The sequence below is a fragment of the Orcinus orca genome, chromosome 4 (genome assembly GCF_937001465.1).
Source record: "Orcinus orca chromosome 4, mOrcOrc1.1, whole genome shotgun sequence".
Taxonomy (NCBI): Eukaryota; Metazoa; Chordata; class Mammalia; order Artiodactyla; family Delphinidae; genus Orcinus; species Orcinus orca.
The window spans coordinates 34,408,566-34,433,096 of record NC_064562.1 but is presented as its reverse complement, the minus strand read 5'-3'; the positions used below and the strand labels follow the sequence as shown (position 1 = coordinate 34,433,096).

General features: G+C 42.8%; 3 protein-coding genes across 5 annotated transcripts in view; 2 read left to right on the top strand and 1 right to left on the bottom strand.

Annotated features, from left to right (window-relative positions):
* RNF175 (ring finger protein 175) overlaps window positions 1-4,478 on the top strand; it is a 62,198-nt gene extending 57,720 nt beyond the window's left edge. Inside the window, 3 exon segments of the mRNA XM_012535759.3 lie at window positions 763-769; window positions 4,364-4,404; window positions 4,406-4,478. Of these exon segments, the coding sequence (XP_012391213.2) occupies window positions 763-769; window positions 4,364-4,404; window positions 4,406-4,478 (121 nt within the window).
* A 925-nt stretch (window positions 4,479-5,403) lies between these two features.
* Window positions 5,404-18,147, bottom strand: TLR2 (toll like receptor 2). 3 transcript variants are annotated; one of them, XM_012536013.3, is made up of 2 exons: window positions 18,006-18,147; window positions 5,404-11,501 (listed from the first exon to the last, which is right to left on the bottom strand). In XM_012536013.3, exon 2 carries the CDS (start codon window positions 11,483-11,485, stop codon window positions 9,128-9,130), a length of 2,358 nt encoding a protein of 785 aa, XP_012391467.1. In that variant the 5' UTR covers window positions 11,486-11,501; window positions 18,006-18,147; the 3' UTR covers window positions 5,404-9,127. The 3 variants fall into 3 exon arrangements, with proteins under 3 accessions (XP_012391467.1, XP_012391465.1, XP_033259518.1); XM_012536011.3 differs by lacking the exon at window positions 18,006-18,147 and adding an exon at window positions 17,592-17,728; XM_033403627.2 differs by lacking the exon at window positions 18,006-18,147 and adding an exon at window positions 17,231-17,344.
* A 162-nt stretch (window positions 18,148-18,309) lies between these two features.
* Window positions 18,310-20,953, top strand: LOC125964224 (uncharacterized). Its single transcript, XM_049709122.1, has one exon. The coding sequence runs from the start codon at window positions 20,212-20,214 to the stop codon at window positions 20,926-20,928; it is 717 nt and encodes a 238-aa protein (XP_049565079.1). The 5' UTR covers window positions 18,310-20,211; the 3' UTR covers window positions 20,929-20,953.
* Window positions 20,954-24,531: the final 3,578 nt, after the last annotated feature.

Sequence of the window (24,531 nt, the reverse complement as noted above, 5' to 3'; positions counted from 1 at the left end):
TCATTCTTTTTTCTTTATTCTGCTCTGCAGTAGTTATTTCCACTATTTTATCTTCCAGGTCACTTATTCATTCTTCTGCCTCAGTTATTTTGCTATTGATCTCTTCTAGAGAATTTTTAATTTCATTTATTGTGTTGTTCATCTCTGTTTGTTTGCTCTTTGGTTCTTCTAGGTCGTTGTTAAATGTTTCTTGTATTTCCAAGATTTTGGATCATCTTTACTATTCTATTTCCAAGATTTTGGATCATCTTTACTATAATTATTCTGAATTCTTTTTCAGGTAGACTGCCTATTTCCTCTTCATTTGTTAGGTCTGGTGGGGTTTTGCCTTGCTCCTTCATCTGCTGTGTCGTTCTCTGTCTTCTCATTTTGCTGAACTTACTGTGTTTGGGGTCTCCTTTTCACAGGCTGCAGGTTCGTATTTTCCATTGTTTTTGGTGTCTGTCCCCAGTGGCTAAGGTTGGTTCAGTGGGTTGTGTAGGCTTCCTGATGGAGGGGACTAGTGCCTGTGTTCTAGTGGATGAGGCTGGATCTTGTCTTTCTGGTGTTCAGGTCCACATCTGGTGGTGCATTTTGTGGTGTCTGTGGCCTTATTATGATTTTAGGCAGCCTCTGTGCTAATGGATGGGGTTGTGTTCCTATCTTCTAGTAGTTTGGCAAAGGGTGTCCAGTACTGGTGCTTGCTGGTCATTGAGTGGAGCTGGGTCTTGGCATTGAGATGGAGATCTCTGGGAGATTTTTGCCGTTTGATATTACATGGAGCTGGGAGGTCTCTTGTGGACCAGTGTCCTGAACTTGGCTCTGCCACCTGAGAGGCACAGCCCTGATGCCTGGCTGGAGCACCAAGAGCCTGTCATCCATATGGCTCAGAATGAAAGTGAGAAAAAAAGAAAAAAGAAGATAAAAAAAAAATAAAGTTATTAAAATAAAAAATATTATTAAGAAAAAAAATTTTTTAAGCAATAAAAAAAAGAAAGAAAAAACGGACAGGCAGAACCCTAGGACAAATGGTAAAAGCAAAGCTATACAGACAAAATCACACACAGAAGCATACACATACTCACTCACAAAAAGAGATAAAGGGGGAAAAATATATTTATCGTTGCTCCCAAAGTCCACCTACACAATTTAGGATGATTCGTTGTCTATTCAGGTATTCCACAGACGCAGAGTACATCAAATTGATTGTGGAGATTTAATCCACTGCTCCTGAGGCTGCTGAGAGAGATTTCCCTTTCTCTTCTTTGTTCGCACAGCTCCTGGGGTTCAGCTTTGGATTTGGACCCGCCTCTTTGTGTAGGTCGTATGAGAACATCTGTTCTTTGCTCAGGCAGGACGGGGTTAAAGGAGCAGCTGATTCAGGGGCTGTGGCTCACTAAGGCGGGCGGGGGGGGGGGGGGGGGGGAGGAGGGTACGGAATGCAGGGCTAGCCTGCGGCAGCAGAGCCCAACATGATGTTGCAACAGCCTGAGGAGCACCGTGCATCCTCCCAGGGAAGTTGTCCCTGGATCACGGGACCCTGGAAGTGGTGGGCTGCTCAGGCTCCCAGGACGGGAGGTGTGGATACTGACCAGCTACACAGGCTTCTTGGTAGCTTAGCGTCCCATGCCCGTCTCTGGGGTCCGCGCTGATAGCCACGGCTCGCGCCCGCCTCTGGAGCTCCTTTAAGCAGTGCTCTTAATCCCCTCTCCTCGCGCACCAGGAAACAAAGAGGCAAGAAAAAGTCTCTTGCCTCTTCTGCAGCTCCAGAGTTTTTCCCGGACTCCCTCCTGGCTAGCTGTGGCGGACTAGACCCCTTCAGGCTGTGTTCACACAGCCAAACCCAGTTCTCTCCCTGTAATCCGACCTCCGAAGCCCGAGCCTCAGCTCCCAGCCCCCACCCGTCCCAGTGGGTGAGCAGACAAGCCTCTCGGGCTGGTGAGTGCTGGTCGGCACCAATCCTCTGTGTGGGAATCTCTCCACTTTGCCCTCTGCACCCCCGTTGCTGCGCTGTCCTCCGTGGCTCTGAAGCTTCCCCTCCACCACCCGCAGTCTCCACCCACGAAGGAGCTTCCTAGTGTGTGGACACCTTTCCTCCTTCACAGCTCCCTCCCACTGGTGCAGGTCCCGTCCCTATTCTTTGTCTCTGTTTTTTCTTTTTTCTTTTGCCCTACCCAAGTACATGGGGAGCTTCTTGCCTTCTGGGAGGTCTGAGGTCTTCTGCCAGCGTTCTGTAGGTGTTCTGTAGGAGTTGCTCCACATGTAGACGTATTTCTGATGTATTTGTGGGGAGGAAGGTGATCTCTACGTCTTACTCTTCCACCATCTTGAAGCTCCTCAAAACATATTTCTCTAAAACTCTGGAGCAATTCTTTTGTTGCCCAGATTATGTAAATAATTTGCTAGGCAAAGTTCCAGTGGTATTAACACCTGCTTCTTCCGATGTGTACCTAGTAGTAAATCTTGTTTTGTAATTTGGAGGCATGTGTTAAGGCCAACAAGCAACAAAATTTCGCCTGCCCCACCGGCTGCGGTGGGGGACGGGGGTCAGAGGGCCTAGAGAATTTTTAATTTCATTGAGGCTGGATCTTTCTGGTGGGCAGTTCCATGTCTGGTGGTGTGTTTTGGGGTGTCTGTGACCTTATTATGATTTTAGGCAGCCTCTCTGCTAATGAGTGGGGTTGTGTTTCTGTCTTGCTAATTGTGTGGCATAGGGTGTCCAGCACCATAGTGCTGGTCGTTAAGTGAAGCTGGGTGCTGGTGTTGAGATGGAGATCTCTGGGAGATTTTCTCCGTTTGATATTATGTGGAGCTGGTAGGTCTCTTGTGGACGAATGTCCTGAACTTGGCTCTGCCACCTGAGAGGCACAGCCCTGATGCCTGGGTGGAGCACCAAGAGCCTGTCATCCACATGGCTCAGAATAAAAGGGAGAAAAAGAAAGAAGATAAAAGGAAATTAAATTTAAGTTATTAAAATAAAAATTATTTTAAAAAAAATTTAAGTAATAAAAAAGAAAGAAGAGAGCAACCAAACCAAAAAACAAATCTACCAATGATAAGTGCTAAAACTACACTAAAAAAAAAGACGGACAGACCGAACCCTAGGACAAATGGTAAAAGCAAAGCTATACAAATTGACACACAGAAGCATACACATGCACACTCACAAAAAGAGCAAAAGGGAAAATATATGTATATCGTTGCTCCCAAAGTCCACCTCCTCAATTTGGGATGATTCGTTGTCTATTCAGGTATTCCACAGATGCAGGGTACATCAAGTTGATTGTGGAGATTTAATCCACTGCTCCTGAGGCTGCTGGGAGGGATTTCCCTTTCTCTGTTCACACAGCTCCTGGGGTTCAGCTTTGGATTTGGACCCGCCTCTGTGTGTAGGTCGCCTGAGGGCGTCTGTTCTTTGTTCAGACAGGACGGGGTTAAGGGAGCAGCTGATTCAGGGGCTCTGGCTCACTCAGTCCGGGGGGATGGAGGGGTACGGATGCGGGGCAACCCTGCGGCAGCAGAGCCCAGCATGATGTGGCAACAGCCTGAGGCGCGCCGTGCGTCCTCCCGGGGAAGTTGTCCCTGGATCCCGGGACCCTGGCAGTGGCGGGCTGCACAGGCTTCCGGGAGGGGAGGTGTGGAGAGTGACCTGTACTCGCACAGAGACTTCTTGGTGGCGGCAGCAGCAGCCTTAGCGTCTCATGCCCATCTCTGGGGTCCTCGCTGATAGCCGCGGCTCACGCCCGTCTCTGGAGCTCCCTTAAGCGGAGCTCTTAATCCCCTCTCCTTGCGCACCAAGAAACAAAGAGGAAAGAAAAAGTCTCTTGCCTCTTCCGCAGCTCCAGACTTTTTCCCGGACTCCCTCCCGGCTAGCCATGGTGCACTAGCCCCTTCAGGCTGTGTTCACGCGCCAACCCCACTGACCTCCGAAGCCCGAGCCTCAGCACGCAGCCCCGCCCGCCCCGGCGGGTGGGCAGACAAGCCTCTCGGGCTGGTGAGTGCCGGTCGGCACCGATCCTCTGTGCGGGAATCTTCCTGCTTTGCCCTCCGCACCCCTGTTGCTGCGCTCTCCTCCACGGCTGCGAAGCTCCCCCCTCCGCCTCCCGCAGTCTCCGCCCGCGAAGGGTCTCCTGTGGAGACCTTTCCTCCTTCACAGCTCCCTCCCACTGGTGCAGGTTCCGTCCCTATCCTTTTGTCTCTGCTTTTTCTTTTTTCTTTTGCCCTACCCAGCTACATGGGGAGTTTCTTGCCTTTTGGGAGGTCTGAGGTCTTCTGCCAGCATTCAGTAGGTGTTCTGTAAGAGTTGTTCCACATGTATATCTATTTCTGATGTATGTGTGGGGAGAAGGTGATCTCCACATCTTACTCTTCCGCCATCTTGAAGCTCCTCCACACACACTTTTTATATGGACAAATCCTGGACTGGTTATCTGGTGGCCTGGCAACCCGTGGTGATAGGAATCTTCCAAGGCATTAATTATTCACTAGGTCTGGAATAGCATGGTACACCTACCCCAGAAGCAATGTATTGCATGTTGAAATATTTTCTAATCCTTAATCCTACATTTAATATTGACATTCTTTTCTAATTTTTTATTATTATTATTATTTTTTGCGATACGTGGGCCTCTCACTGCTGTGGCCTCTCCCGTTGCGGAGCAACAGGCTCCGGACGCGCAGGCTCAGTGGCCATGGCTCACGGGCCCAGCCGCTCCACGGCATGTGGGATCTTCCCGGACCGGGGCACGAACCCGTGCCCCCTGCATCAGCAGGAGGACTCTCAACCACTGCACCACCAGGGAAGCCCTTCTTTTCTAATTTTAGAGATGACCCCAAGAATTTAGAGAACTGAATAACAACTGGCACTTTGTCTTGTGTAAAGAATTTAAAGAGAAGCTGAGCAATGGAATAAACAAATAAAGCGTGCTTTGCATCCTTCCGATTACAATCGTTTTCTAATCATCGCATCTGACACATTTGGTACAACCCACTGTGGACATCCCACCTCTACTTTGGCTTACAGTGATCTCATCTGAGGCGTGTTTCAGAGGTTTGCAAAGTACTCCTCACGTACAACGTTGAGTTACAACAAGTACCTTCTTATCAGTTCAACATCTTCAAAGAAGTAGGCAGAGTTGTTAAATCTATGGTTTTAGAACAGAGTCTTTTGTGTTCTTTGTGCTTGTTACCACGTGGCAGCTTTGGCACCACAGAGCCCTTCTGTGCAGAGAGCACTCCTGAAGCCTCTAGCACCAGTGTGTTGCAGTCCACTCAATGGGCCAGAGCTATGCTGGGTTTCCTGGGGCTGCCCCATGCACTCAGCCCACCCAAGGGCTGCACTAAAGGGAAGAGAAGCACTCTCTTCTGTGCCACTCTGTTCACACACACACACACACACACACACACACACACACACACAGTCAATCCATGGCCATACTCTGCTTTTATTTTCTTCACAGCATTTCCTGAAATCATATCATAGACTCATTTGTTTACTGTTTGTCTTCACCTCCATGAAGACTGGGAATTTTATCTGTTTTGTTCCCTACTATCTCTCCAGCACTTGGAGCAGTACCTGGCACATAACAGGCACTCAATAAATATTTGCTGACCAAATGAATTAATCCAGCAAGAAAGAAAAAATTAACAGAATTGGGAAGACCAGTCAAACAAATTAACCCAAGAATATGTTGAACTCCCCAAAATTAATTCATTTTAAATTACTGGTCATTTGTTAAACAGCCAACACTGTCTACATCACACCAGACATCTATTCTGCAATACGTGAAGACATTACACTTGTATGAAGTAGAAAAGAAACAAATCTATTGTCGGAAACATTGGCGACGCATTGCAGCAACTTGGATGGATCTAGAAGTTATCATACTAAGTGAAGTCAGTCAGAAACAGAAAGACAAATACCACATGATACCACTTATATGTGGAATCTAAAATATGACACAAATGAACTTATCTATGAAACAGAAACAGACTCGCAGACATAGAGAACTGACTTGTGGTTACCAGCGGGGAGGGGGAGTGGGGTCAGGTTGGATTGGAAGTTTGGGTGAGCAGATGCAAACTATTATATATAGAATGGATAAACAACAAGGTCCTACTGTATAGCACAGGGAACTATATTCAATATCCTGTGATAAACCATAATGGAAAAGAATATGAAAAAGAATGTATATATGTATAACTGAGTCACTTTGCTGTACAGCAGGAATTAACTCAACATTGTAAATCAACTATACTTCAATAAATGTTTTAAAAATATCAGCAACGCACTTAATGCTATACAAAATTCCACTGTAGTTGTAATGACAATAACTCACATTAAGATTTTTCTGGTTGGTAATATTCCTTCTTGAAACTGCTCAGTGCTTCAGTATTACAGCTGGCTCATCATCCAGATTATTAGAAGATTTAACTCTGCTTTATTTCTCTACTCAGCAAACATTTCAACAATTCAATATTTATTACGTACCAGGCATGTGCAAGGATTAAAGAGATAAATCAAGATTTTTGAACTTACAGGCTACAGACAAATAAAAGACCTCACAACTGGATAAAGCACCAACTAAAAATTAGTTTGTCTTTTGTAGCAGAGCCCTTAAATGCACCTCTGATGTATTTGCCATCTGCCTTTTATGGAGAGCAGAGTGAAGACCCTTTAGGACTCTGGGCAAGTAAACCAGCATGTGTCTTCATGGAATTCTGAATGACCCTCAGAGTTCAGAAATGTTAGATAATTACTAAACAATATCAGAAAAAAATAAAGATGCTATTTCCTTTACACAGTTTAGGCATTTAAAGTCTAATCTCAGGGGCTTCCCTGGTGGCGCAGTGGTTAAGAATCCGCTTGCCAATGCGGGGACACAGGTTCGAGCCCTGGTCCGGGAAGATCCCGCATGCCGCGGAGCAACTAAGCCCATGCGCCACAACTACTGAGCCTGTGCTCTAGAGCCCGTGAGCCACAACTACTGAGCTCACGCAACACGACTACTGAAGCCCACGAGCCTAGAGCCTGTGCTCCACAAAAAGAAGCCACTGCAATGAGAAGCCCATGCACCACAGTAAAGAGTAGCCCCTGCTTGCCACAACTAGAGAAAGCCCGTGCACAGCAATGAAGACCCAACGCAGCCAAAAAATAAATTAATTTTAAATAAATTAAATCTAGTCTCAGTTTTGTGAAGTAATATGTATATACTACTCAGTTACCAGTGGTTATCTCAAGGTAAAGGGATAAGAACTGATTCTTAATTTATTTTATATGCTTTTGTTTCTTGTCCAAATTTTCTACAGTTTAACATTTGCAATGAGAAAAATAGATTATTTTTAAAATATTATTTTAAATCTATCAATTAACTATGAAGCTTTTCTATTGCTGTTTAAATTATTGAAATTAAATCTACAGGTCAAGTCCACGTTAAATTTGTCTGGTTCTCATGACAATTAACATTGTGCTTAATGTAGGAAGGAAATAGAGGACTAAAGCAAAAAGTCCATTTTGTGTTTGGTTTCTGTGGCATCTCAAGTCTCCTTCTCCTGAACTTGTCTATTTTTTTCTTAGGCTGGGTACTCCATTACACTCTCCCAGGAGTTTGTGTGAGATAGAAGAACCCACTGTTTGGGTTTCCCAAGGACTAAAGCCTGTCCTGCACTTAATGAACTTATTTCTTTGGGATAACTTTCTGCAAACGACAGAAAATATACCCTAGATCCCTGCTAGTACTCATAACACAAAAACATTCATTTACAAACCATAATATATAAGAGGACTTCCTTCTTGGAAAATAATAATAATAGCTAACACCTACCACAGGCACCTGTCACCCTGTGCGAGTACCCCATGGTACCCATTCTCATAGGGTTGGTCCTCATCCAGGGGCACATGCCAGTGCTTTACTGATATTACTGCACCTTGACATCTACATCAGACCCTACGATGTATTTATTATTATCCCTATCTTAAGGACAGGAAAATATTTGGGATCAGATTGAGTTGCCCAAAGATACATGCATACTAACCCAGGTCCTTCTGATTCCAGACCCCAACTAACCACACAGACCCAGTTCTGGCTGAGGACTGAGCAAGGTCACTTCCTTTCACATGTGGTTCCCAGCTTAAGGAGTGAGTTGAAGTCCATAAATAGCTCCTCACTTTTAAATTTAATGTATTCACTTAATGTCTTATTATCTAGATTCTAAAAATTAACATATGGAAGTCGTATCTATCTTTTAAATTATTGTGTATCAAATATTTCTGAGTCATTGTGAAGAACCTCTAGGTCTATACTTGCTTAAAAATCTATTTAGCTCATACGTACTTTCATAATGTTTCAAAAAGAGAAAAAATCAGAAGCAAGACTTTTCAAAGAAGGAAAAAGCAACATGATGCAAGGGAAGCCGACTAGAAGATGGGGCTGAAAGCAGAGTAACCAGACACTAATTAGAACTTCACACATAGTTAAAGGCTGAAGATCTGAGTCAGGGATATAGGGGGATTCTTTCAAATCCTTCAAAACTGAGTATATATTTCATTAGTTTCATTTTCATAGAAATACATAATTTACTGCATCTTGGGTTATATACCCTCTCTCAAGTAACTATGGCTGGAGAAACTTATCAAATAGCGAGAAAGACAGATCCAGTTCATATGAAAATATACCTTCTAGTGTTTTTTGTATCCTGTGAAGCTTAATGAGGACACACAGCACTTTTTTTCTAAGAACAGCAATAACATTTTGCCTTGCTGCTCTTGAGAGCAATCAGGCACAGAAGGGACAGCTGCGGGGATGGAGAACGACCTCTACAGACATGCATGAGTCTCCTGGCAGAAAGCTGACGGACACAGTCATTTGAAATCTTCTGCTCATTTCTGCTGTTTCCTAATGCACTAAGTCAATTGGTACAGATAATTCAGATATCAATAATGCAGTGAGATCATGATTATCTCATAGGATAAAGAAAAGCCCAGAACCATGTTTTTCCAATCTGGTAGCAGCTTTTGAACAGTTTTAGTTGTTTCAGTAAGCAAGTCCTCATTCATATAGTTTACATATAATTGGGTCAGAATGGACTTAGTTATAACTAGTGATAGAAAGACCACCACCAGACCAAGACTGACCCTTAATGAAGGATCCTAGGACTTTATTGCAGCTCTCAAATTTACCCAAAACCCTTCCTGCTGCGTCTCATCAGCGGGCCACTCCAAGTAGGTCTTGGTGTTCATGATCTTCCGCAGTTTACAGAAACGCTGGGGGATGGCCTTTTTCTCAATGGGCTCCAGCAGAATGAGAATGGCAGCATCGTCGTTCTCATCAAAGAGACGAAAATGGGAGAAGTCCAGCTCGTACTTGCACCACTCACTCTTCACAAAGTTCTCAGAAAGCACAAAGATGGTTTTGTGGCTCTTTTCAATGGAGTCAATGATATTGTCGATAATCCACTTGCCAGGAATGAAGTCCCGCTTGTGAAGACACAACTTAAAGGGAGGTCTGAAGTGCTCCAGCTCCTGGACCATGAGGTTCTCCACCCAGTAGGAATCCCGTTCACTGTAGGACACAAAGGCGTCATAGCAGATGTCCCTGCGGGGAGCCTTCCTGGGCTTCCTCTTGGCCTGGAGCCAGGCCCACATCATCTTCATGTACCACAGTCCGTGGAAACGGTGGCACAGAACTCCCATGAGCAGGAACGACAGGAATAGAGCACAGCACACGGCAGACACCACGGCTGCCCTGTGGCATTCAGAAGGCGAGAGCCGGGTGTCCTGAACCCGCTGGCCCCGCACGGAGGATGGAGAGTCACACAGGTATTCTTCTGGCCAGTCGATCAGGACCTGGGCCAGGGCCTGCTGCCCCTGTGTGAAAGACAGGAAGTCACAGGAGCAAACGAAACTGTTGCCACCAGCTTCCAAAGTCTTCAGTTTTTGAAAAGAATCAAGTTGCTCCTTAGAGAAAGTATTTATTATATTTCTGCTGATTCTCATAACTAATAACACAGGTAAAAAGGAGGCATCTGGTAGAGTCTTCAACTTATTTCTGGAAATATAAAGTTCTTTGAGTTTTGGCAAAATCAAAGAAAATGAATCGAGATTGTTATTGCTAATATCTAAAATTTCCAGTGTCTGGGGAATGCAACGGGTTAAACTTTGTATTCTTGTGCTGGATAAGTTCAAATATTTCATTTTTCCTGGCCACTGACAAGTTTCAGGCATTGAATGAAAATTATTCTTACTGATATCAAGGTTAGTCAGGTTTTTCAGAGTAAGCAAAATTTCTCCAGTTTTTTCTAATGATTTCAAACGATTCTGCCTTAAAACTAAGGTTTTTAGGAAGGGCCAGGCATGCTCACAGGCTGAGTTTTTCAAGGTTTCTTCAGACATTAAGTTTTCACTGAGATCCAAATATTCTAATGATTTTAAATGTTGTGAAAGTAAACAGGGAACCAGAAAAACCTTACTGTTTTCTATTGTGATTCTTTTAACTTTTCCTGTGAGTGAATATATATTACTCAGATCATGAAATAAGAAAAACTGTGGGACATGCAACTTCCGTATTGTTAATGTCTCCACGTCACGTAGGCGTTTCATTGTCTCCAGAGTCAATGTCCTAAAATCACCAACTCCATCATGGGTACAGTCATCAAACTCTACTTCTAAGCCTCCAGAAGCATAATTAAACAGTTTCACAACTTCAGTAAAACTTTCGTCAGTGATTTGCACATTTCTAAATGTAAACTTTTTAATCGATGTATTCGTTTCACTGATGGATACTTCTGAAAAATGAAAAGTGTTCAAATTAGTATCTCTCAGTTCTAAATGTTCTAAGGAACTTAAAATATCTACAAAAATCTCCAACAGTAAAACAGGCTGCTTCAGATGAAGAATCAGATGGCTGACGTTCCGGATCGACTTTAAACTCTTCGGCGCATATGTCTGCAGATTTGGAGCATTAATCTCAAGTTTCTCAAGAAGAGTTAGCCCAGCGAAATCCTTTTCCTGAATCTCAGTGAAGCTGTTACTATTTCCTACTTTCAGGATTCGCAGATTTGGGAGATGAGAAAAAAGAGATCTTTCCCCGAGTGTTTTGTATAAATTTCCCAGTAAGTTTAAGAATTTCAAGGCAGAAAGGGATCTGAACCAGGAGGATGAGAAGTAAGATAAACGATTGTAGGATAAGTCCAAATATTCAAGACTCCTCAGCGAAAAAAAAGAATCTTCCTCCACCGTGTGAATTTCATTGGCCCCCAGCCTCAGAGTCCTGAGGTTCACACACCTCCGCAGGTCGCTGTTGCTGACATAGGTGATCTCATTGCTGGACAGGTCAAGGCTTTTCACAGCTGCCGTGAGCCCTGAGGGGATGGAGTTTAAAGATCTGGAGCGGCCATCGCAGACACCAGTGGGGTCACAAGACAGAGAAGAAGCCTGATCAGAGGCTCCTTCCTTGGGGAGGCTGATTACAGACCCCAAGACCCACACTGTCCACAAAGCAGGTGGCATTGTCCAGTGATCTCACCTACAAAGAAAAGAGGTTCAAATGAGTGATTGTGTTTGACACCATAGCTTAATTCCAGTTCTTGAGAAACGTTTTGTAAGATGTAGCACGTGCGTACACACACACACACACACACACACACACACACACCCCAAGACATAACCGACAGGGAAATGGAATGTATGAATAAGGATAAAAAATGAATTCCCTGACACATCCAGCAACAGACCGCCACTGAACAATGACTTAAAGGCACAGTACCATCTAGGAATATGCAGCAGGACCAAACGTGGGTTGAAAGATGAAAGTAAATGAATGATGGAGGATGAAAAAGCAAGCAGTTTAAGGGCTAGGGCTTAACCATATGCATTTACAACTTCGTATTTGTATACTTCAGATCTTATATTGGAGCATGCCCCTTGCCTGTCCTGATGCCCCCATGAGTTAGAGATCTCACAGTGCCAAACCACAGCTCTCCTTGAACAACTTTCACTGAATACATTTCCAGGAGGAGCATGCTCTTTAACCGAAAGAAAAAGGTCCCATGCTTGTCAACCTGTCTTGCACTTGGCACTAGCAGGTGGAAGGGGTGCTGAGAACCCCAGGCAGAGCAAGGTGGTTTGTTGGGCGGAGGGACAATCAGACCATCAGAACCTTCTCATCTGCAGTGAACTAAGTGCAGGAAGCAGTGTTTGACTCAGCACATTTTTCAAAAGATCATTCTGGGGAAACAATCAACAGTATTACCTTTGCCAGTACTCACGTGTCCATCTAAGGGTCAGTCTGTTTCAGGGCTCTCTAATCTGATCCAATGTCTATTTATCTATCTTTGTACCGGTAACACACTATATTAAATATATGACATATCTTCATATCCAGGAGAGCAAGGCCTTCCTCCCTGTTCTTCTTTAAGTGATTCTTAGTCTTGGTGCTTTGCATATTCTTATAAACTACAGAATCAGCTTATCAGTTTCAAAAACAAAACCCACTGATTTTTCTAAAATAAATTTATTTATTTTATTTTTGGCTGTGTTGGGTCTTCGTTGCTGCACGTGGGCTTTCTCTAGTTGTGGTGAGCAGGGGCTACTTTTCACTGCAGTGCGCAGGCTTCTCATTGCAGTGGCTTCTCTTGTTGTGGAGCACAGGCTCTAGGTGCGCAAGCTTCAGTAGTTGTGACACTCGGGCTCAGTAATTATGGCTCACGGGCTTAGTTGCTCCGCGGCATGTGGGATCTTCCCGGACCACGGCTTGAACCCGTGTTCCCTGCATTGGCAGGCAGATTCTTAACCACTGAGCCACCAGGGAAGCCCAAACCCATTGATTTTAGTTGGCAATGCCATAACTCTATAGATATTTTGGAATTATTGACATCACTACAATATTGAATCTTTCAATCCATGAGCATGATATATCTTTCCATTTATTTGGCTCTTCATTACCACAATAATGTCTTATGATTTTCTACACAGAGGTCTTGAGCATATTTTGTGAGGTTTATTTCTAGACATCTGATACTTTTGAAGTTTGGAAAATAGTATTACTTACTTATATGTGGCATATACCTATATATACAGAGAGAGAAATTCAATTAAGTTTTACATATCTACCATGCATTGAGCAACCTTGCAAAACTAATTCAGCAATTTCACAGTTTGTAGATTCCTTTTAATTTTCTACATACACAATCATATCATCCAGGTATAATGATGGTTTTATTTACTTTTTCCAATCCTTATACCTTTACTTCATTGTCTTGATTAATGAATGTTGAATTTTATCAAAACTTTTTTTCTTCCTTATTGAGATAAGAACATTTCCTCCTTCACTTTGTTAATAAATATCGGTGACTACAATGGATAAATGTGTTAAAGCAACCTTGCATTTTTAGAATAAACCCACATTCGTCTGGATATATTATCCTTTTTATATATTGCTGGATTTTATTTATAATATTTTGTTTAGAATTTTTGAATCTATATTCAGAAGTAAAATTGCCCTACAAATTTCTTTCTCCTAATGTCCTCATACAGTTTTTGTTGTTGTTTGTTTTTGTTAAATACATTAATTTAACAGCTACAGAATGATTCAGATTTTCTTTTTATTCTTTTGTCAGTTGTGTTTTTCAAAGAAGTTATCATTTTCTTCCAAATTTTCAAATTTACTGACATAGTTGCTTTCATCCCCTTATTGTTTTAATGTCTGCAGGACCTCTATTCTATTCCTTAGATGGTATTTGTGCCTGCTTTCTTTCTCAATTGTCTTGCCAGAGGTTTATCGTTTTTATTAGCATTTTTAAAAATTTATTTATTTTATCCATTTATTTTTGGCTGTATTGGGTCCTTGTTGCTACGCGCGAGCTTTCTCTAGTTGCAGCGAGCAGGGGCTACTCTTCATTGAGGTGCACGGGCTTCTCATTGCAGTGGCTTCTCTTGTTGTGGAGCACGGGCTCTAGGCATGTGAGCTTCAGTAGTTGTGGTGAACGGCCTTCAGTAGTTGCAGCACACGGGCTTCAGTAGTTGCAGTGCACAGGCTTAGTTGCTCCATGGCATGTGGGAGGTATCTTCCTGGACCAGGGACCAAACCTGTGTCCCCTGCATTGGCAGCCAGATTCTCAACCACTGCACCACCGGGGAAGTCCTATCAGCATTTTTGAATAACCAACTTCTCACTCTATAAAGCCTCTATTTATTTTCTATTTCATTAATTTCTACTCATATTACTATTTACTTCCTTCTGCTTTCTCTAGATTTATTTTACGGTTCTCATTCTAATTTCCTGAGATAGATGCTTCCTCATTAATTTTCAGCCATTCTTCATTTCTAATATATCCATTTCAGGTCATGCATTTTCATCTAAACACTAGTTTAGCTGTATTGTCCATGTCTCTTTCTCTTCTGTTCTTTCCATACTTTTTGTCTCTTCAAGTTTCATTCTATGTATTTTCTTCTGATCTATTTTCTAGTTTATTTTCCTTCCTTCAGCTATGTTTAATTTACTGTTAAATCCATCCACTGCTTTTAAATTTTTTGATTATTACAGTTTTCATCTATATCATTTCTATTTGGTTCCTTTCCACTTCTGCTATGTCATTTTTATACTTTTAAATTCTCTGACAGATTTTTCAGTTTTGTCTTTCATTGAGTTGAACACAGTAAGCACAGTCTGACAGCTGCAGAGCACTTTTGACAGCCTTAGAAAGCAGGGAGTTAAATGTTAAGGTCTGGGGCAGTCACAGATGGGATAGATAAGGCCGAACTAGAGGAAAACAAGTCCTCACAGGTTGCATCACAGCTTTGACTTATCTGGATGGCTCGGGCAGCCTTGATCTCTGAATACGGACTAAGATTATTTCTGGAACGCTAGTGCTCATGGGAAAGGAAAGGAAGCAAAGGAAAATTTTCTCCAGAAGAAGAAAACATCATCCTAGCCCTTAGATTTCTTTCTGGAAACAATTTTTCAAATAGAATGTCCAGTAAAAAATGAAAAACAACTGGGCACTAACGAAAGCAAGGTGATAAGCATGAGAAAAGCAGAAACAGAAGACAACAGAAACTAACCCATAGAGGCCACAGATCTAGCGTTGTCCCCACCTCTAAAACTGACAGGGTTAAGATGAAATGGATATTACTATTTGGCACTATGTCTATCCCATTGTCTTTCTGCTTAAACGGTTGTTGAAAAAGAAATCCTCTTAGTATAATTGTACTGGAGGACCAAAATTTACCTGATTTTTTCCACTTCGTAACATATTGCACAAATCTTAAGAAATCGATACCAATTTTTGGCTAAGATGTAAGGTCAAATACGTTCATTTTTTATTTTTCCTGGCTTTTTCTCTTTAAAACGTAAAATTTATAAGAGCAGAGATCTTGGGCTATTTCATATACATATTATATGATACCTATTACACGGTAGGCTTTCAACAAATAATAATTATTGATGATGCTAAAACTACAGTTAACAGCTTGACACTTTAGGTCAGAATTACTTGTCTCTCCTCCCATTTCCCCAATACACTACAGGAGGGGGCAGAGAAGTCCTCAGTGTAAGACACTGAGAAAGGGAAGGGCGATGGCTCAAGTTAGATGGAGTGGAGTCAGATCTAATAAAGGCTGTGGATCTGCACAAAGCACAAAAATCATCTGCTTAAAGAATTCAGAAAGTTGCCAGAGTGGTGAGGAATTATTAGTCCAAGACTCGGGATAGGATGGAAGTCTGAGGAGTAAGCCTGGTGTTAGAGGCGACTTAGCTGAGAGGAAGTTGAAGCCCTGTGGCCCAGAGTGAAACCAGGAACAGACGCCCACTTTAGGGCGAGGGCTGAGATGCCTGGGTGAAGCCAGACTAGAGAAGGACTCATGGCCCAGCGCATGGTAGAGAAGTGACAGTGGGCTCTCCATAAAGCCAAGCACAGAGAAAAGGCTACGCCATATGTGAACAGGGGCCTCAAAAATCTCTGCCCTCTGACCCAGGGTCTCCACCTGGCTAGAAGCTAGCCTCCTAGAAATCTCCCATAAGAAATCAAAACCCAGGCCTGCCACATATGCTGGTGTGGATCCAAATATTAAAAGATATAATAACTAAGAATTTTTCAGAACTGAAGAAAAACATAAATTTACAAATTATAAATGCATATTGAATCCCAAAGAATAGAAATTCCTCATCTAGCCCCCAGACAATGGAATAACAGCCTCAAAGGGCTGAGAAAACATACCTGTTAGTCTAGACATCTCTACCCAGTTAAATAATCATCCAAGAGTAAAGATAAGACATTTTCAGACATTTGTAGACCTTCATTGAAAGAAGTACCCCAAAACATATGTTCTTCAACACATGGAAAATCAACCAGGTAAGAGTAGGCAACAAGAAGCAACAAGTGGATTTTTTTAGTGTAACGATAGATAAGAAAGACAGCACTCAGAAACTCAGACATGGGTTTCCTGCATGAGGAAAAAGTAATATAAATTTTAAATGACATTGTGGAGATAAAAAAAAATTGTTTTTTGACAAGCAAACCTATTTGGGAGGAGTAAGTACAACTTAGATTTACTAAAATATCTTTATGAGGTCACACCCAAGGTGCCACATACAATAAATTATGCTCAATCACTGAAATCAAAACAAGATATTTAACCAACCAAGCCAAATTCTTAAGTAAAGCAATGAAAAAAAATAACTGATGGCTTAGAAACTTCCAAAACATGTTGTCAACTTCAGGTCATTTTCATAAAATTGATACATTATAAAAAGTTTAAAGAAGACACAAAGGTTCTCTGCTTAGAACAGGAAGAAGAAGAAACTTAAAATATTGGCGAATAAGTCATTTTCAAGTAATCAAGTCAGGATATTTGCCTTTTTCTTTTCTTTTCTTTTCTTTTTTTTTTGGTATCTATTTTCAAGTCAGCCATCCTATCTCCCAGTTGCTTTTTGGTAAAGATCTGAGTTAGTAACAGTGCAGACAAGACCTTCTGCAAGATTACAAGCATCTCACCCGGCTGAATTGTTTACACCCTGAACAATTTCTCTCTCTCCCCGCCCTTTTTTTTTTTTTCTTTTTTCAAACAGGAAAAACACTATCCTGGCTGACATCCAAGTTCCATACACAAGTTGTCATTTATAGACGTTGACGAAGTTTTAATGGCGTGAAGCCCCCCCGGAGCAGAGACCAGGCTCGGGGTTGGGGAGCGAGAGTCCTAGGCAGATCCGAGTCCTGACCCTGTCCCATTGCTGAGCCCTGGTGGCCGAAATCCCACCTTTGGAAGTTGGGTCCCAGCGGTAAGCAGTGAGCGCAGACGCACCGCCAGCAGGACGCACCTATGCAACCTTGAAAGCCTCTACCTGAACCTCGTCACCGCCGCTCCGAGTGAAGGGGGCAGGGGCGACCGGGGCGCCCTGAGCCGCCGGCGAGAGGGCTGCCCTTCGGGAACTGGAGCCACTGGCCACCCCGCCTCCCGGAACGCGGCCGGCCGCAGCGCGGAGCCCGCGGAAGCTCCCCGCGGCGCCCCATCGGAGGCTGGATGGCCCCGCCAAGGCCCGCGGGCACCGGGACGCCAAGGGCTGGGCGAACCTCGGCCGCACCCCCGTCCCTTTCCGTGAGGTCCCCGCTTCTCTCACCTCGGCGGGGCAGGTGTCCGCATTCCCGTGCGGGGCCTAGCAGACGGGGCTGCAGGAGCGTCGACGGCCTCGGGGCCGGGGACTCCCCCCCTTCCCCGGGCCCGCGCCGCACGACTGGGGTCCCGGCTGCCGCCGACTGGGAAGCGAGGATGCCCGGCGCCCGCGTCCGCGCCTCGGCCACCCTGGGACCCTGCCCGCCCGGTCCGGGAAGGGCTGCGGAACGAGGAAGCCCGCCGAGCGTATTTTCGGCCCGATGTATCCGGAGAATGCGCAGCTGCCGCCAGGCCGCGCCTTCTGCCGCCTCCGGCCCGGACCTGCCCGCGCCCCGGAAGAGTGCGCGGGGACGCTGCGTGTGGCCGGCGCCCCCTTCTCCAGGGTGCGGGGACCACCCGTTCCGCGGAGCGCGCCTGTCACCTGTGGCCTGGGGCCCGCCGCCGCTTCCCTTTCCGCGGGCTCCGTCGGGTGACCGTGACCCAGGTGCTACCCCACCGCCGCCTGGTGCCTGGACCGGGTCGGAGGCGGGCGCTGGGGCCAGGGTGTGGGGAGACGCTTAAGGCCTCCGCGTGGGATTCCCCCAGCACAGAGTTAGATTTCGAAACCAACGAGAAGGCTTATTACCCAACCACTATTTTCTTGAAGCCTCGGGCACCCAAAGCCTCTTACTGCCCTGAAACACGCCGTCTCCATTCTTCTGCGTCCTTGGACGCCCAAATTCAGGCTCACGAATCATGCCTCTCATCCTCCCACCCCCACCACGACCTTTTAAACACAATTTCCCGGTCAGTATATCTCCAGGGTCCACTTCCACCCGCAAGTCTATTCTCTCCTGCATTAAAATAACTCACCAGTCACTATCCAAACCAACGCAGCAAGATTTTGCCTGAAGAGCAGATAAGGACAGCCCAGATTTTTAAAAAATTTCAATCTTGTGGCGGTCCCCTGGTGGTGCGCTGACTTTCCCTAGCACCCACCTCCCATCCCTGCTCTTACCGTGAAAAGATGTGGGCTCCCCCTTATGTCTAAGATTTTGAACATAAGTCCTTCCCTTGCGCGTTTCCATCCCTGTTTCTCAAAATGGGTAATTCCCAAAACGAACAGTCTTAGATTGGCTTTCTTCATTGCCACAGAAACTAGTGAGACATGTTTGTAAGGGAAACTAGCTACCTTTTCAAAATTAAGCTGCCTTAATATTCATAAACTATATTTTATTTTCATAATTACATTTGACCTTCCCAAATTGAGATTGGAGGCTGAAGAAGCATTCTAGTTCCTCTTTGACACAGGAGGAAATGCCATGCAAATTCTAAGTGCCAGAATTGAGATTTGAAACCAGAATTTTACCCTAAACCCAGGGTTCTTTGTGTTACCCTATTCCACATGCCTAGTCTTCATCAAAGGCTCCAGCCTTAGGCAAACTTAATCTATAGGCATGAATATGAACTTGAGGGGATGGAGTCTGTTTTTCTATACAGTTTACTGATTACCGTGGGGACATTTCTCTGCATCCCTGACCATCCAGGCTCTCCAGCTGTCTGAAACACTTTCTTCTTATTACTTCAAAATCTCCCCCTCTCTTCCTCATGATTTCTCGTGTGTCCTTCAGAAAACTTCTTTCCAATTTTTTGCCCTGAAACTGAAAACCTCTGTTCTTTCTCTATATATCTTTTCTAGTTGAGCTGCCTAGATTGACTGATGTTATTGCTTTGTAATCCCAAATTTGATTAGAATATTCTGACAAAGTTAAGTAGAAATTATGTATTTACCCGCAACTTACTACCAGTGTCATCTACATGCAGTGTATTTTTCTCTACACTCTCAGCAAAGCTATTAGCACCTTCTACTAAGGCACATCCTTATACGTGTTCAGTTCTTCACGTTTTCGAAGCACTTTCACATAAATCTTTTCACCTGAGTCTTATAATAACATGTGAAATAAATAGTTCTGATATTATTACGCGTTCAGTTCAAGTGATTAAAGAACTTGCCTCAAGTCATATGGCTCAGAGCCAAGTGGCAAATCCCAGGTTAGACTCCAAAACGCCTTAGCTTCTTTTCAGTATAAGACCTCCTCTAACTGCCTACACAGCTTATTTAAAAAAAAAAAAAAAGTTAGAAAATGAACACAATATGAAAAGATAATTCGGTAAAAAGTAACTCTCATGGTATCTATTTATTGAGAATCTGACTGAAATTCTAAAATGCAGTTATCAAAAAACACTGTCTTGTTCACATAAAATATTTTGTAATAGAGAAAATAATAAATATATCCGTCAAAAATCACTTAATGAAAATCTGCTGTAATCCTTGCACTAATACACAGATTGTTGTACGCAAATGCTCATTCTTCAAAATTTTTCTACTTTGAAGAGATTTCAATAACATCTGTAACTTTTGAAGAATACTATTTATTAGTGCCTATGCAAAATCATAATAGTAAAACTCTGAATCAACATAGAGCTGAATTTTGAAACCTGAGAATATTTCATTTTATAGATATTTTTCTTTTAAAAACTAGAATTGTTCTTCAACTGAAACCCTTCCTGCTGGGGATGGCCTTTTTCTCAATGGGCTCCAGCAGAATGAGAATGGCAGCATCGTCGTTCTCATCAAAGAGACGAAAATGGGAGAAGTCCAGCTCGTACTTGCACCACTCACTCTTCACAAAGTTCTCAGAAAGCACAAAGATGGTTTTGTGGCTCTTTTCAATGGAGTCAATGATATTGTCGATAATCCACTTGCCAGGAATGAAGTCCCGCTTGTGAAGACACAACTTAAAGGGAGGTCTGAAGTGCTCCAGCTCCTGGACCATGAGGTTCTCCACCCAGTAGGAATCCCGTTCACTGTAGGACACAAAGGCGTCATAGCAGATGTCCCTGCGGGGAGCCTTCCTGGGCTTCCTCTTGGCCTGGAGCCAGGCCCACATCATCTTCATGTACCACAGTCCGTGGAAACGGTGGCACAGAACTCCCACGAGCAGGAGCGACAGGAAAAGGGCACAGCACACGGCAGACACCACGGCTGCCCTGTGGCATTCAGAAGGCGAGAGCCGGGTGTCCCGAACCCGCTGGCCCCGCACGGAGGATGGAGAGTCACACAGGTATTCTTCTGGCCAGTCGATCAGGACCTGGGCCAGGGCCTGCTGCCCCTGTGTGAAAGACAGGAAGTCACAGGAGCAAACGAAACTGTTGCCACCAGCTTCCAAAATCTTCAGTTTTTGAAAAGAATCAAGTTGCTCCTTAGAGAAAGTTTTATTTTCTTGCTTACTTTCCAAGAAGAAGGAAGTACCTGGGAGCATCTTCGACATGTACCTGAAAATGTAAAGTTCTTTAAGATGTGACAAAATAAAAGACTATATTGCTAACATCTAATATGCCTAGTGTCTGGGAAACATTGAGTGTTAGATTGTATAGTTTGACACTGGATAAATTCAAGTATGTTACCTTTTCTGACCACTGGTAAGAGTTAAGTAAAGAACCAAGTGTACACTGACAAAGATCAATGTTAGTCAGGTTTTTCTAGAGAAAGCAACATTGTCCCGAGTTTACAGATTATTTTGTCTTAAAATCAAAGTATGTAGGGAGAACCTTTGAACTGACTGTTTCAGTTATGCTCCAACCATCAAATGTTCACTGAGGTCCGAGTATCCTGTGGATTTTAAATATTGAGAAGGGAGATATGGTATTAAGCAAGTTTTGGCAGTTTCAACTGTGAATATCTTTAGTTAATATAAAAGCATGTTTTTAAAGTTCTGTCATTGTGGAAAATTCTCATAGCTAAGCTCTGTTGTTATTACAGTTTCTGTTGGGCCTGGTCTTATCATGGAATTGCAGCCATCCCATTTTCCATTTTCCTGAAGTACAGTCTTCCAGTTCTATATTCAATAACTGATTTTCAAATCTTATTGTTTAGTTACTTCAACTTGTTTTACTATTAGTTTTTTCACTGTGGGCCTGAGTGTAAGAGTGTCTTCTGTTACTTGTGATCTCATATGAAGAGCAGTATTTCTGAGTTCTAAATATTTTGGAAACTTGAAAGATTGACAAAACCTTTCAGAGTGAAATTGACCTCTTTATATGTGGTCAAAAGGTACAAATTTCCAGTTATAAGATATATACTTCTGGGAATGTAATGTACAGCATGGTGACTATAGTTAGTAATACAGTTTTAGTAATACTGTTATTATACCTTCAAAAGTTGCTAAGAGTAGATCTTAAAACTTCTCATCACCAGAAAAAAATAGTAACTATGTGAAATGATGGATTTTAACTAAACTTATTGTGATGATTATTTCACATTATATATACATATATCAAATCATTATGTTATACATCTTAAACTAATACAATACTACACGTCAATCATATCTCAATAAAACTCGGGCAGGGGGTACACATTGAGATACCACTACATGCCCACTAGAAAGGCTAAAATGAGAGACTGACAATACCGACAATACCGAGGATGTAGAACAACTGAAACTCTCATACATTGCTGCTGGCAATGCAAAACGATACACCCACTTTGGGAAAGTTTGACAGTTTCTTATCAAATTAAATATGCACTTAATGAAGCAACAATCTCAATCCTAGGTAATTACCCACGAGAAATGAAAAAATAAGTCCACACAAAAGCATGTACTTTATTCAGAGCTAGAAATGACCCAAATATCTATCATCTCATGAACAGATAAAGAAATCGTTGTATGTGTATATGATAGAATACCACTCAACAATAAAAAGGCAGAGCTGCTGAAATATGCAAGCATATTGATGATCTGAAAAGAATTATACTACGTGAAAGATGTCAGACACAAACAAATACATACTATAGAATTCACTTAAATGAATTCTGCACAATTCATTTAGATGTAAATTCTGCACAAAGCAAAACTATGACAGAAAGCAGGGGTATCAGGGAGCCGGGTTGGAGAGGGGATTGATTGCATAGAGGCATATGGGGACTCTTGGGGGTGATAGAAATGTTCTGTATCATGATCGCGATGGTGGTTACATGACTGTATCTCTTTGTCAAGTTCATCAAACTGTACTTTTTATATTGATAAATTTTATTATATATAAATTATATCAATAAAACCGACTTTAAAACATCCTCTTCTCTCCAAGAGCAAAGGATGGATATATCAGGCCTCCAAAATGGAGAAGCTAACCTTTTGCTTGCCTTTTAGAGAAGGAAGGAGAAAACACCTAATTTCTCTAGCAGGCCATCCTGCCTTGCTTATAAAATGTCTCCTTTTACTTTAATAAGTTTACATTAATTTCTCTCACTTGCAACAAAAAGAGACCTGACTAAGATATTTCCTGATGGAAAGAAAATTGTTTCTTAAGTAACTCAGGAAGTCCAAACTACCTAGAAATATAAAATCTTCTAATATCATATTCAGATGGTTTTATCCCTTCTGGAATGCTCATTTTCAGCTTTCTGCCTTGGAATACCACTCCATGTGTAATCAGAGCAATTCATCACCCAAATTTTACAAAGTCCATTCCAGGACTAAACTCATCAGACTATAATGATTCCAGAAATTAAGATATTCCTAGTAAGAATGGTCTAAATGTTCATTTTTTTAAAAAAGAAAGGAAGAAAGAAGAAACAAAGACCAATAAAATCTCTTAGAGTAAAACTGACTGCTTCATCTGTCAGCCCAAGTGACTGATCTTCTACATTGATTTCAGACTTCTTGGTACCTAACTCCAAGGATTGGAAGCATCAAACTTAAGTTAATTCAGAACAGAAAGTCCATAAAAGTCTTGGTTTTTTTTTTTTAATTTAGAGAATCTGTGAATATTTCAGGAATCTAAAACTTGGGAAAATGAAAAAAGAGAGGGAAAGAGACTTTACTTCAAGTTCTCTGATGCACTATCCCAGATGCAAAGGGCCAAACCATGAAGATGATATATGAGGTAAGTTTGTATAGGTTAGGTCCAAATATACAAAACTCTCAAGGGCAATGCAAATAACTTTCATCTGTTGCAAGACTGGTGGTAGATGATAGAAAAGGAGATTTCAAATTCACACACAGCTGCTGAATGTGGCTGGATGTAAATTTCATGAGGTCATGGACTTTGTTCTCCTTTGTGCAGGGAAGTATTCCCAGCCCTGAGAACACAGTAGGCACTAATCAACTATTACTTGCTTTTTTTAAAAAATATTTATTTATTTGGCCGATTCGGGTCTTAGTTGCAGCACGCAGGATCTTTTGTTGTGGCACGAGGGCTCTCTAGTTGCGGCACGGGAGCTCCAGAGAGCATGGGCTCTAGTTGTGGTGCACAGGCTTAGTTGCCCTGTGGCATGTGGGATCTTTGCTCTCCAACCAGGGATCAAACCTGCGTCTCCTGCATTGGAAGGCAGACTCTTAACCACTGGACCACCAGGGAAGTCCCAACTATTACTTGTTGAGTAGTGGATTGACATGCCTTTTCAGAGCATCAGTTGGGTCTGGAGGAATGGAGTATGGACATTGCAGACACAGGTGGGCCTGCAAAGGAGAGAAGTCTGACCAGTGGCTTCTCGCCCCAACTTCCTACCCTTGCTGCACAATAGCTGACCTTGTTTAAAGATGAGAATGAAGAAATATAGTGTATTGTTTCCAAGCACAGAGTCAGACAAAACCATGAGCAAGCAGCTGGTATCATTTTAATATCTGTATGGCCTCATCAGTCAGGAAGAATATGAAAAGAAGGCAGAATTTTATCAATTTCTAAGTTCTTTGGAGTGCCTTGGGAAATATATTGAAATATCTTAAGAATCAAATAACTGCTAAATCCAACCATGTGATGTGGCAGTCTGGGTAGAAGTTGCTGCCTTCCATGTGCATGGAAAAAATGAGCTCATGATAATAACTCAGAGCCAGGGACATGAGCTGTGTGACCACTGCCTTCTCTAGGTTCAGTCCTGTTACAAAGCATAACTAGGGTCCAGT

Coding starts and splice junctions, on each gene's coding strand:
- TLR2 (XM_012536013.3), bottom strand. CDS start 11,485: ATGCCACCTGCTTTGTGGACAGTGTGGGTCTTGGGGTCTGTAATCAGC.
- LOC125964224 (XM_049709122.1), top strand. CDS start 20,212: ATGGGAGAAGTCCAGCTCGTACTTGCACCACTCACTCTTCACAAAGTT.